Source organism: Delphinus delphis, chromosome 14 (genome assembly GCF_949987515.2).
Source record: "Delphinus delphis chromosome 14, mDelDel1.2, whole genome shotgun sequence".
Lineage (NCBI taxonomy): Eukaryota > Metazoa > Chordata > Mammalia > Artiodactyla > Delphinidae > Delphinus > Delphinus delphis.
In genome coordinates, this window is record NC_082696.1 from 35393111 (window position 1) to 35407504 (window position 14394).

Here is a 14394-nt window from a genome sequence, read left to right on the forward strand (position 1 = left end):
TTTATCCCAGAGAAATGAAAACTGTTTTGTATAAAAACTGGTACACAACTGTTCACAACAGCTTTATTTGTGATAGCCAAAAACTAGAAATAATCAAAATATCCCTCAATGAGTAAATAGCTGTATGAACTGTGGTACATAAATACCATGGAATATGACGACTCAGTAATGAAAAGGAACAAATTGCTACATGCAACAACTTGGAGGATCAAGAGAGTTATGCTGAGTGAAAAAAGCAAATTCCCAAAAGTCATAACCTGTATGATTGCATCACAATGGCAAAATTATAGACATGGAGAATAGTTTAGTGGTTGCCATGGCTTAGGGATGGTGGAAATAGGAAGGGGAGTGTTGTGTGTGCAGTGGACATGGGGAGCTGGGTGTAATTTATAAAAGAATAGCATGATGGAGAAGTCTGTGATGATGAAATAATTCTGTATCTTGACTGTAGTGGTGGTTACACAGATCTCCAAATGTACTAAAATGGTACAGAATTATACACACACTGTACCAAGTCAAATTCCTGGTTTTGATATTGTACTGTAATTATTTAAGATGTAGGCACTGGGAGAAAACTGGATATAGAGTACATGTGGACCTCTCTGTACTACTTTTGCAACTTCAAGTTGCAATCTATAATTATTTCGAAATAAAAAGTTAAAAACACAACTATTAAATGATATGCGATAAATTTCTAAAAAATTTCTTGGGGGGAAACAAATACCCATCTACTAAATCTGTGTGACTTGAAGAAAATACGTCAATTTGCTCTGTATTTTTTTTTTGGTTTTGGAGGGAAATAGGTTTTTGAAAACACCCTGCTGGTGTTTACAGTTGAGAAATTATATTATTACACTATTGGTCTAAATAAAAGTAGACTGCATTGCTTATGCAAAGGCATTAAACAGTTAAAATATTTAAAATACACCTAGATTTGACTGCACATTGTCTTCCTTCAGAGATTAAATTGATTCCATAGTTAACTGTGGCTAAATCTAAATACTTATAAACTTAATTTTAAGAAATACATCTCTTCAAGCTACTTCACACACTAAGATTCCTTTTTTTGATATGTAAAACATCTGCAATACCAACAAAAAGGGAAGTAGAATGAACTAAAGGCCATTTAAAATGAAACAATTCCTCAAATACAAAGCTTATATAGTTCTATGTGTATACTTGAGACATCTCAATACCAGTAAAAAACATACAAACACACACATCCTTCAGCAAGCCAATATTTTAATACACAATATTAACTGCTATATAAAAAGTGCTTTCACGATCTGTTACCACCTAAAATAATACATCTTATAAGTTTCAAAAATGTGTTCTTTGACTTCTAACCTCTGCTCTTCTTTAGAATTACCTGTGAGGGGGAGAAAATGAAGATTCATATTATACCTATGCCAAATAAAACACAATTCCTCAAAAAAAGTTGAAAAGTCCTATGTGTATAGTATGCAAGTCTCTGAATTTATAAAACCCAATTTGGAATGTGATTAGGGAATCTTTTGCCTTATAAACGGTTTTAGACTTCTCTAAAATAGTGTAATTCTCTCAAAGAATGTGAAACATGCCTAGATTCTCAAAATCTGGTTTTATAATAGTCACTTCTAGATGTTAATTTCTTCAACTGTGCCAAAAGTGTACAGATTAATGGCTCCCAACTTGAGGTTTACAGACAATTTAGCAATTCGGGGAGTTAAGGAATGTTCCAAAACTTGAAAATCCTATTATGAATCAGGCATTTAACAACTATAAAGCAATACAAATCCACTGCAACACCAAATTTCTTGTATTTAGGCTGGAATTATATCAGAGACCAAGACTAGTCATCTCAAGCTGAAAAGCTTGTTAGGTAGATAATTTTTAAGATAATTTTTAATCTCATTTTAAACAAAATGAGATCTTAAGTTGTAAAAGACAAGGAACATTAGAGACCAGAATATATCCAAAAATATTGTAAAGAACTTACCTACTTTTAGGTAAGTACACATATAAATTCATTAATAAAAACAAACCAACCCTAAATTTAAGACACACACATACACTCTTCAAGTTCTTAAGCCTTGCTTTACCTGCAGAAAGCACTTATATCAACTTTAATAGTACAGAAACTTGTTGAAATGTTTATAGTTGTAAGAGAATTTAAAGCCCCTTAAAAAATGCCATGGCATGCCCATTTCTAGGCTTCCACAGAAGTCACCAAATAGGTTTATACCCTAGGCCAGTACTTCTCTGTTCTACAAGAAGTTAGTATAGGGACTGCAAAAGAATACTATGTACTCAAATGAATTTACAAAATTCTAAGTATATTATACACCCAAATTTACAAAATACTAAATTAAACAGAGTTCAACAAATTACTGGTATATTTCTCATAAACTTTCATAACTTTACATATCTATAGTTATATAAAGACGTTACCGTTGTGGGAAGTTGGATAAAAGGTACAGTGGAACTCTACACTATTTTTGCACCTTCTGTGAGTCTATAATTATTTCAAAAATATTAAATGTTAAACAAAAAAAGCCTATAAAGAGGTAAACTGTCAAAAATAAGTCTCTCTCACACATCATCCTCCAGTCAACCATGTGCCAATTTCTTGCATATTCTTACAGAAACAAGCTCTCTATACGTAACATTATGACTATTCAAGGAGGTATAGTATGTTAGGTTATATAAACTTATCTGACCCCAGAAGCCTTTTATATTGGGGCATCTATTAACATCAAGTGAAAATAATCTTGGGAACATATATGGAAAAAACTCTGGAACATATGGAAAAAATCTTGGGAACATATATGGAAAAGACGTCATACTATTACATTATACAGAAATATCAGTAAGAAGCAATCTTCTCTGCTTATATAAGCAATATGATTCAGAAGTCACTCAAATCTCAAAACAAATGTAGAAAAATCATTAGGTAAACTTAAAATGATCAAGAAGAAAATTTTGATAAATTTCAAGGTAATAAACCTTCTCAGCTATATATAGGCTACTACATATCCTACAGATTAGCAGTCAAACACTTATTTTCCCCTAAATGGCAATAAGGCAATGGCCATGAATCTTTCCATCAGAAATCCATAATATACATAATAAAAAAACCCATAACTCTGTAATTAAAACCCGTGAAAAGCCAAGCATCAACTCAGTCAACAAAACTGAATAAGGAATCTAAACCAGGCAGAGGTGACGAACTAGGTGGTGTTTTAAGGCAACTGTGCTCAAGAAAAGAAATTCAGATCTTACCTTTGCTGCAGCCAGTACATGCTCCTTTTTAATGACTCCACACTTATTCTCACAAGCATTTGTCCGAGCCTCTTCTGCTAATCGATGAACAAAGAGTAAACAGTTCAGATGCACCTTTAAAAGAGAAAATGCAAAAGGATTTTTAAGCTCAAACACTGATGTTTTGAAATAATGACTTTTAAAAAGAATATCCCCAGGCTTCCCTGGTGGCACAGTGGTTAAGAATCCACCTGCCAATGTAGGGGACACGGGTTCGAGCCCTGGTCTGGGAAGATCCCACATGCCGCAGAGCAACAAAGCCTGTGAGCCATGACTACTGAGCCTGCACTCTAGAGCCCACGAGCCACAACTACTGAGCCCACGCACTGCATCTACTGAAGCCCACGTGCTCTAGAGACCGTGTTCCGCAACAAGCCACCGCAATGAGGAGCCCACGTACCGCAACAAAGAGTAGCCCCCGCTCGCAGCAACTAGAGAAAGCCGCGCGCAGCTATGAAGACCCAACACAGCCAAAAATAATAAATAAGTAAAAATAAACAAATTTATAAGAAAAATAAAAAGAATATCCCCAATTTTAATGCTGTACTATTTACTACTGCGATTACATCAATTAACCTTTATTTAAAGTAACAGAATTCACTTTAATATATGTCCATCTTAAGATTCCATTAAAAGAGACTTAGTTATTACAATACATGAAACAAGTCTATGTAAAGCTGACCAAAGGCCATAGACAATAACATTACTCTAAAGGATCATTATATCAAAACATAGGTAGGTCTCTATTAAGAAAAAATATTCCTGTTTCCCATTCCAACTAAATTTAAGTTTCTAATGTAATTTAGAATTTCCCCCAAATTAAAAAAACATATCAAATATTGTATTTAAAGCTAGTCATCTCTCATTCTACAATCCAAGGTATAAAGATTTTGTAACCAGATATTTAATTTGAAATATCTAATTAAAAACATGTTAAGAATTGAAATTTTAAAACTTTATTGCATTTATATACAAAGGTCAAGTTACTTGGCTTCCAACATCAAAATAATCGTATCTACTATTAATAATCTTAAAATTTCTTAAAAAGTAGCCTTAAACTACATAAAATAAGCAGACAATACAAAAGTCCAAAGTCCACAAAGAACTGTAGTTATATAAGATATTAGCATTGTGGGAAGCTGCAAAAAAGGTAAGGGGAATTCTCTACTATTTTTGCCACTTCTTGTGAACAAATAGGTATTTCAAAATACAAAGCAAAAAGTCTGCAAAAGGATAGACTGACAAAAGTAAGTCGCTCTTCCACATCATCCCCCAGTAAACTATGGTTGCCAGCTTCTTGCATATTCTTATAGAAACAACTTCTACATATTAGCAAAACATATACATATACCATAATATATATGTACATATATCATTATTTAACCTCACTATTTCAATATGTACATTTTGCTAAATATTTTACTCAAAATTCACTACCCTAACACAAAAGGGCTACTCATTCTATATGCATATATATATATAGCTTGAAAACAATCAAAGTAGAGCTCGAACCCAAGCAACAGAGAATGTAAAGTGAGTTGCAGTCCTATCTCATTTCTCCCTCTAGCATCACATCTACTGCTCTTTTATTTAAATTACTGGTAACATCTCTATCCATTGCTTCTGCCATGTGCCTGAATTCACTACCAATCTAGGTCCAATTAGATAGTCTCTTTAACATATAATTTATTTGATAATTTATATAATAGTACACACTCTTTGCAGTGAGAATTAATTAATACATAACACTTGGCAGAAGCAAGAAACTAAAATCCTGCAGACTATGGAATGAAAACCACATTCACAGAAAGAGAGACAAAATGAAAAGGGAGAGGGCTATGTACCACATGAAGGAACAAGATAAAACCCCAGAAAAACAATTAAATGAAGTGGAGATAGGCAACCTTCCAAAAAAGAATTCAGAATAATGATAGTGAAGATGAGCCAGGACCTCGGAAAAAGAATGAAGGAAAAGACTGAGAAGATGCAAGAAATGTTTAACAAAGGTTTAGAAGAATTAAAGAACAAACACCTAGAAGAATTAAAGAAGAAACAAACAGAGATGAACACCATAACTGAAATGAAAAGTACACTAGAAGGAATAAATACCAGAATAATTGAGGCAGAAGAACAGATAAGTGACCTGGAAAAAGAATGGTGGAATTCAATGTCATGGAACAGAATAAAGAAAAAAAAATGAAGACAGCCTAAGAGACCTCTGGGACAACATTAAACACACCAACATTCACACTATAGGGGTTCAAGAAGGAGAAGAGAGAGAGGAAGGACCCAAGAAAATATTTGAAGAGATTATACTGGAAAACTTCCCTAACATGGAAAAGGAAATAGTCACCCAAATCCAGGAAGCACAGAGACTCCCAGGCAGGATAAACCCAAGAAGAAACATGCTGAGACACACAGTAATCAAACTGACACAAATTAAAGACAACGAAAAATTATTAAAGGCAACAAGGGAAAAACAACAAATAATATGCAAGGGAACTCCCATAAGGTTAACAGCTGATTTCTCAGCAGAAACTCAACAAGCCAGAAGAGAGTGGCACAATATATTTAAAGTGATGAAAGGGAAAAAGAAAAAGCTACAACCAAGATTACTCTACCCAGCAAGGATCTCATTCAGATTCGATGGAGAAGTTAAAAGCTTTACAGAAAAGCGAAAGCTAAGAGAATTCAGCACCACCAAACCAGCTCTATAACAAATGCTAAAGGAGCTTCTCTAAGTGGAAACACAAGAGAAGAAAAGGACCAAAAAAAAAAACCTCAAAACAATTAAGAAAATGGTAATAGGAACATACATATCAATAATTACCTTAACTATAAATGGATTAAATGCTCCAACCAAAAGACACAGGCTCGCTGAATAGATACAAAAACAAGACCCATATATATACTGTCTACAAGAGACCCACTTCAGACCTAGAGACACAAACAGACTGAAAGTGAGGTGACAGAAAAAGGTATTACATGCAAATGGAAATCAAAAGAAAGCTGGAGTAGCAATTCTCAGATAAAACAGACTTTAAAATAAAGAATGTTGCAAGAGACAAGGAAGGACACTACATAATGATCAAGAGATCAATCCAAGAAGATATAACAATTATAAATATATATGCACCCAACACAGGAGCACCTCAATACATAAGGTAACTGCTAACAGCTATAAAAGAGGAAATCGACAGTAACACAATAATAGTGGGGGACTTTAACACCTCACCTACACCAATGGACAGATCATCCAGACAGAAAATTAATAAGGAAACACAAGCTTTAAATGACACAACAGACCAACCAGATTAAATTGATATTTATAAGAATATTTATCATATTTATAATAAATAAACTGATATTTATTCCATCCAAAAACAGCACATTACACTTTCTTCTCAAGTGCACATGGAACATTCTCCAGGATACATCACATCTTGGGTCACAAATCAAGCCTCAGCAAATTTAAGAAAATTGAAATCATATCAAGCATCCTTTACGACCACCACACTATGAGATTAGAAATCAATTACAGGGGAAAAAACATAAAAAACACAAACACATGGAGACTAAACAATATGTTACTAAATAACCAACAGGTCACTAAATAAATCAAAGAGGAAATCAAAAAATACCTAGAGACAAATGACAACAAAAAGATGACGATCTAAAACCTATGGGATGCAGCAAAAGCAGTTCTAAGAGGGAAGTTTATAGCTATAGAAGCCTACCTCAGGAAACACGAAAATTCTCAAATAAACAATCTAACCTTATACCTAAAGGAACTAGAGAAAGAAGAACAAACAAAACCCAAAGTTAGTAGGAGGAAAGAAATTATAAAGATCAGAGCAGAAATAAATGAAATAGAAACAAAGAAAACAATAACAAAGATCAATAAAACTAAAAGCTGGTTCTTTGAGAAGATAAACAAAATTGATAAACCTTTAGCCAGACTCATCAAGAGGGAGAGGACTCAAATCAGTAAAATTAGAAATGAACAAGAAGAAGTTACAATGGACACCATGGAAATACAAAGCATCCTAAGAGACTACTGCAAGCAAATCTATGCCAATAAAATGGACAACATGGAAGAAATGGACAAATTCTTAGAAAGGTATAACCTTCCAAGATTGAACCAGGAAGAAACAGAAAATATAAACAGACCCACCACAAGTAATGAAATTGAAACTGTGATTAAATATCTTCCAACAAACAAAAGTCCAGGACCAGATGGCTTCACAGGTGAATTCTAACCAACATTTAGAGAAGAGCTAACACCCATCCTTCTCAAACTCTTCCAAAAAACTGCACAGGAAGGAAGACTCCCAAACTCATTCTACGAGGCCACCATCACCCTGATACCAAAACCAGACAAAGATATGACAAAAAAGGAAAATTACAGACCAATACCACTGATGAATATAGATGCAAAAATCCTAGCAAACAGAATCCAACAACACATTAAAAGGATCATATACCATGATCAAGTGGGATTTATCCCAGAGATGCAAGAATTCTTCAATAAAAAAATCAATGTGATACACCATATTAACAAATTGAAGAATAAAAACCATATGATCATCTCAAAAGATGCAGAAAAAGCTTCTGACGAAATTCAACATCCATTTATAATAAACACTCTCCAGAAAGTGGGCATAGAGGGAACCTACCTCAACATCATAAAGGCCATATATGACAAACCCACAGCAAACATCATTCTCAACAGTGAAAAACTGAAACCATTTCCTCTAAGATCAGGAACAAGACAAGGTTGTCCACTCTCACCACAATTATTCAACATAGTTTTGGAATTTTTAACCACAGCAATCAGAGAAGAAAAAGAAATAAAAGGAACCCAAATCGGAAAAGAAGAAGTAAAGCTGTCACTGTTTGCAGATGACATGATACTACACGTAGAGAATCCTAAAGATGCTACCAGAAAACTACTAGAGCTAATCAATGCATTTGGTAAAGTTGCAGGATACAAAATTAATGCACAGAAATCTCTTGCATTCCTATACACTAACAACGAAAGATCAGAAAGAGAAATTAAGGAAACAATCCCCTTCACCATTGCAACAAAAAGAATAAAATACCTAGGAATAAAGCTACCTAAGGAGGTAAAAAATCTGTCCTCAGAAAACTGTAAGACACAAATGAAAGAAATCAAAGATGACACAAACAGATGGGGAGATATACCATGTTCTTAGATTGGAAGAATCAATATTGTGAAAATGACTATACTACCCAAAGCAATCTACAGATTCGATGCAATCCTTATCAAATTACCAATGGCTTTTTTTTTTTTTTTTTTTTTACAGAACTAGAACAAAGAATCTTAAAATGTGTATGGAGACACAAAAGAGCCCGAATAGCCACAGCAATCTTGAGGGAAAAAAATGGAGGTGGAGGAATTAGACTCCCTGACTTCACACTATACTACAAAGCTACAGTAATCAAGACAATATGGTACTGAAACAAAAAGAGAAATACAGATCAAGGGAACAGGATACAAAGCCCAGAGATAAACCCACGCACCTATGGTCAACTAATCTATGACAAAGGAGGCAAGGAGATACAATGGAGAAAAAACAGTCTCTTCAATAAGTGGTGCTGGGAAAACTGGACAGCTACATGTAAAAGAATGAAATTAGAACACTCCCTAACACTATACACAAAAGTAAACTCAAAATGGATTAAAGACCTAAATGTAAGACCAGACACTATAAAACTCTTAGAGGAGGGCTTCCCTGGTGGCGCAGTGGTGGAGAGTCCGCCTGCCAATGCAGGGGACACGGGTTCGTGCCCCGGTCTGGGAAGATCCCACATGCCACGGAGCAGCTGGGCCCGCGAGCCATGGCCACTGAGCCTGCAGGTCCGGAACCTGTGCTCCACAACGGGAGAGGCCACAACAGTGAGAGGCCCGCGTACCGCAAAAAAATTAAAAAAAGTTTTAAAATGGGCAGTAGACCTAAATAGACATCTCTCCAAAGAAGAGAAACAGATGGCCAAGAGGCACATGAAAAGATGCTCAACATCACTAATTATTAGAGAAATGCAAATCAAAACCACAATGAGGTATCACCTCACACCAGTTAGAATGGGCATCATCAGAAAATCTACAAACAACAAATGTTGGAGAGGGTGTAAAGAAAAGGGAACCCTCTTGCATTGTTGGTGGGAATGCAAATTGATACAGCCACTATGGAGAACAGTATGGAGGTTTAGTAAAAACTAAAAATAGAATTACGATATGACCGAGCAATCTCACTACTGGGCATATACCCAGAGAAAATCATAATTCAAAAAGACACATGCACCCCAATGTTCATTGCAGCACTGTTTAAAACAGACAGGTCATGGAAGCAACCTAAATGCCACCAACAGACGAATGGATAAAGAAGATGTGGTACATATATACAATGGAATACTACCCAGCCATCAAAGGGAACGAAACTGGGTCATCTGTGGAGACGTGGATGGAACTAGAGACTGTCATACAGAATGAGGTAAGTCAGAAAGAGAAGAACAAATACTGTATATTAACGCATATATTTGGAACCTAGAAAAATAGTACAGATGAACCAGTTTCCAAGGCAGAAATAGAGACAGATGTAGAGAACAAATGTATGGACACCAAGGGGGGAAAGCAGGGGCGGGGATGAATTGGGAGATTGGGATTGATATATATACACTAATATGTATAAAACTGATAGCTAGTAAGAACTTGCTGTATAAAAAAATAAAATTAAAGAAAAACACACAATACTTAACTCTCCCCAACAGTTCACCAAATGTTTAATAACTAATAAATTTGGTGCTTTAAATTATGCAGAAATCTTTAGTGGATTGTTATAGATGTTTAAGAATATTTTAGTGATATTTGGGGCAAGCAGAGGAATTTGGGGATTTAAATTTAACATGACAAAGAACCTATGGAAGAAGATATTCTTTTGGTACTTTTTTGATGCACTGTCTTGTTTAATTCTCACAAGAACTCTGAGCTAAATCACCCAATCCTGATTCTTTACATTATACCATGTCATTCAAAATTTCTTTAAACTTCCAATGATATACCATTTCCTTCTGCAACAAAAGTACTCCATAACATGGCTCAATTTCCTCCGTTAATCTGTATTTTCTACTTCTAAAGCTAAATATCTTCCAGATGCCTCATGAAAAATTCCAAATTCCTTAATACTAAACCCCACTTGACTAGGCTTTTCTAATTTCATCTCTCACCTTTCCCAACTTTCAGTTCTATACTAGGTCTTTCGAACTTCTTTCAGTATTCAAATACAAGTTTGCCTACGGCCATGCTACTGGTTTACAGACTTCTCTAAAAAGCCCAATTCCTCCCAATATGTAAGGTTATATAGATCCATGGCACCCTGAACTTCTTATCACTACACATACTACATACACTAGGCAGCAATTTCTCACCTGTCCTCTTCAATGTACTATAAGGGCTAAACCATGTCTATCTTCCCAGACATTATATCCCCAGTGACCTTTAGCCCATGGCCCAATATGAAGTAGGTAGTCAATTATTACTGCATGAACAGAAGATCCATCCATACCTCCCCAAATTAGGCAAAAAAATTTTTTAGCCAATCCCAAATAAACCACACTCTGTTTTGAGGCTTGAGTCCTTTACTCTTCATGGGCATGAACCATAGATACTGAATTAATATTACTTTTTTTTAATGTCAGAATTTTTTTTTAAACAACCTATTTATCTGTAATAAAACAGTTAATTGAGTGGTGTCACTCAAGGGCACTAAGGTTTAAATTAAAAGGGTCAGAACAAAAGCAAATTTTATGGTTTAAGCTAGACATTCAATCCTGAAAGCCATTCCATCAAGAACTTACACTTTGGAAAAATAAAAAATCAGCTTGCTTGAAAGGTAAACCAAAAGATAATTTACAAAGAGGTATCCATTTGACAGTCTCAGGTGACCAAAAGACTGGGCCAGCCTGACTTCCTCCCCACTTCCTCACAGCACTTCTGAGTTTTACATAAACTGTAAGTACCCAGATATTTGCACAATATTCCTTAGTGATAAATCTAAAAACTGAGTCACAAGAAAGCCGAACAATGTGAGATTAACGTACACTCATCAGTATTGGCCCTGGTGATATACAATCAAATAAGTCATAAAATAAAACAACAATAAAAAGCCAGTGCAGAAGAATATGAAGTAACACAAGGAGGTTATAAGTAAAATGTTAGAAATATCAATCCACATATAGTCATCATCACTCCCAACTTTAATTGTACACTCAGAATGTTCAAGGTATTATGCTAAACACCAGGAATACAATAAGTTCCCAATTCAAAGTTCCCAGTCCCATGGGAGAATGAAACCTAATTAAAGACAAATGTGTGACAGTAGATGATACTGGAAGGTAAGGTTGATGCTTTCTAAGACCATGAAAGAAGGCTTCACCGAATAATAGGCATTTGAACTGAATTTTGAAATAACTGAAGTATGAGAAGTGGAGTGGAGTGAGGACATCTTCAAACAGAAGAAATATCTTATGCAAAGACATCATAAAAGTATATTAGTTCTGTGTTAAAGATAATGGAAGACACAAAAGGAGATATGTGTGGTCCCTTCGCCTCAAGAAGCTGCATACCGCACTGGGAGACAACACTGACATATAAAACTTAGAGAATAGTGTCAGGGTCCTAGTAGCTAAACTGTATGATGTGCACTCTTACGGCTATCAAAGTTCAGGAAAAAAAACAGACTACCTTAATTGTAGAGAAGTTTATGGATGATGTGGGGCACCTGCTGAGTAAGATAATTAAGTACCAATGGCAAGCAGAAAACCATAAGTAAAGAAACCAGAGTGATGCATGGCATATACAAGATGGTGAAGGAGAAATAATGAAAGCCAAAGACAAGCATACAATCTAGTAATAGACGGTAGCATAAAGAACTTCCATTCCCCTACCACTGCAAATGCTTAGAATCTCACCTCCCCTTCTTTCCTGTACCACCTGGATCCCACTCCACAATAGAGTCCTCCTGTCCAGGCATCACTTGGGGCAGGCAAGTGTGGATGTGGGAGGAATCTGACTACTTGAGAAATTTCTGTCCAACAATCTACACGAGCTGGTAGTCTCCTAGATTCTAGAGCAGGTACATTTCCTCCCCCCTCCATTTATTGAGAGAACCCCAGCACCAGTGAAAACTTCAGAATAAATTACCTAAAATTCTTTTGAAAATCAATTTCACTTTAATACAGTTCACTTGTGCCACCTTAATCACCACCTTGGGGGAAGGAGGGTAATAAAACAGTATATATTGTCTTTTCTTATAGGGTCTAAAAAAGGAACAAGAAAGGACAGGAGATATTAGAAGGGCTACTTTTCCAAGAAAAAAAAAAGTTGTTTTGGCTCAGAGAAAGGAAAGGTGAAGACAATTCTATAGTAATTTATTAAAATAGAAACCCTAAAATTAGGGGAGGCAATAGAGAGCTGGCAGAGGCTGTAGAGAAAAGAGGTGGGGCAGGGGGGGAGGGGGACAATGTAGCTTAAGAAGAGATGGAATGATGTATTGTGAAGCCACCCTCCATGCCATATATCCCTGTTATCCACAATTCTTTATCCTTGATCTCAGGGAAATTAGGTGCCCACCTGTAGTGTCTCCTTTACTCAAAGAGCTCTTGTAACAAACCACAGGAGGTGCCTCCTATGGTTTAAACCTAGGGAAACAGTGTTCATTCTGCTAGAGGGATATATATTCCAGGCATTCAACATAAAAACTCTTAATTTATTTCAAAACAGAAATATTACACCGTGGTTTGGTTGTGGTTATTTATCATGTGAGCATTATGCTGCAGTTACTGAGTCAGATAAACTTTTAATGGTTGGGCTTGAAAACTAAACTAACAGGTGTTCTATTTGTCTAGGAAAACGAATTCACATTTGGGAGCATACTACTTACAAATAAACTTTTGGATCAGGGTTCTTTAGTAAATAAGCTAAAGTAGAGGAAATAGGGCAATATATTTGTTTAACAACGTAAAAAGAAGGGGAAGAAAGGAAGGCAAGGAGAAAGGCACTTTTGAAAGGCATGTCAGTAATGCCTTTTACAATATTTAAATAAAAATAACCCAGCCTGAATTCCAAAACCTATTTTTTTAAAATGTATCTTTCGAACCTTTGCAAGTTACACTAAGCACAGTACCAGACTGTGCTCCTTAATAGCGATATTGAAAAACTATAAACAGGAACTTAACGTTAGTTTTCTCCTTAAATTGATGTGGCTAATAGCCTCCTGTAAAAAAAGGTCAGGATATCTACATTTCAGAGGGCCCCAAAACAACTCAGCATCAGGAATACTAACTGATATGCCAGGCCGGGGCAAACCCGCCCAGGTGTTGCTGCGAACACCTCAAACGTAGGCCTGAAAGCTAGATTGGCTGGGGGCGGCAAAATAAAGGCTGGGGGTTATTTCCCCTGTCTCCGCCCCACTTCCAGTCCTAGAAGGGACAAAATCTCACCAGTAGGTCGCTATTTGTCTCCAGACGGAGGTGAGGCTTCCGTTGCTTGAAGACGCGCTTTAGAAAACCGCGGGGAGCCTTCCGCTTTATCAGCTTCTTCTGCGAGACTGTGGTCGAGAGCGCCATCCTCTCCCTCCGGCTCGGGCACCAGCCGCCTAAGCTTCCTAGGTCCTCCCTGCGCCGCACTGCAGCTCACGCCCGCGGGGACACCGAGAACCCCGACTCCGACGCTTCTACAGGCCCTGAGACCAGGCCAGAACGTTTGAATCCGCCGCCAATTGAGCGCGCCTGGCGCCCGGTAGTGACGTCAGCACGCTCAAGCCCCGCCCCTCCCGCGGCGCCTGGCTGTTGATGGAACACACCCTCGGTGGGCGCACCGTGACGTCATAGACGGGCGAACATTGCGGCTTTAGCCTTTAGCACCAGCTCTTTGCAACAATTTCTCCAGTGTTCGATAGAGACGTTGGGAAATTGTGGAAAATGTTGGTATGCCAAAGCAGCCACACTTACTGTCCCAGCTTTCATTCTCTACTGAGCCTAATACCAATGAAAGAAAAAGTAGATGAATAGAAA

General features: G+C 36.6%; 1 protein-coding gene across 2 annotated transcripts; it reads right to left on the reverse strand.

Moving 5' to 3' along the window:
• Positions 1–1265: 1265 nt before the first annotated feature.
• Positions 1266–14080, reverse strand: CENPW (centromere protein W). 2 transcript variants are annotated; one of them, XM_060030537.1, is made up of 3 exons: positions 13822–14080; positions 3262–3375; positions 1266–1369 (listed from the first exon to the last, which is right to left on the reverse strand). In XM_060030537.1, the coding sequence occupies exons 1-3, from the start codon at positions 13945–13947 to the stop codon at positions 1343–1345; spliced, it is 267 nt and encodes an 88-aa protein (XP_059886520.1). In that variant the 5' UTR covers positions 13948–14080; the 3' UTR covers positions 1266–1342. The 2 variants fall into 2 exon arrangements, with proteins under 2 accessions (XP_059886520.1, XP_059886521.1); XM_060030538.1 differs by lacking the exon at positions 1266–1369 and having other exon boundaries at positions 3258–3335.
• Between the last annotated feature and the right edge of the window lie 314 nt (positions 14081–14394).

Coding starts and splice junctions, on each gene's coding strand:
- CENPW (XM_060030537.1), bottom strand. CDS start 13,947: ATGGCGCTCTCGACCACAGTCTCGCAGAAGAAGCTGATAAAGCGGAAG. Junction 3,376..13,821: donor AGACAAATAGCGACCTACTG/GTGAGATTTTGT, acceptor TCTCTTTTAAAG/GTGCATCTGAACTGTTTACT. Junction 1,370..3,261: donor ATGTACTGGCTGCAGCAAAG/GTAAGATCTGAA, acceptor TCCCCCTCACAG/GTAATTCTAAAGAAGAGCAG.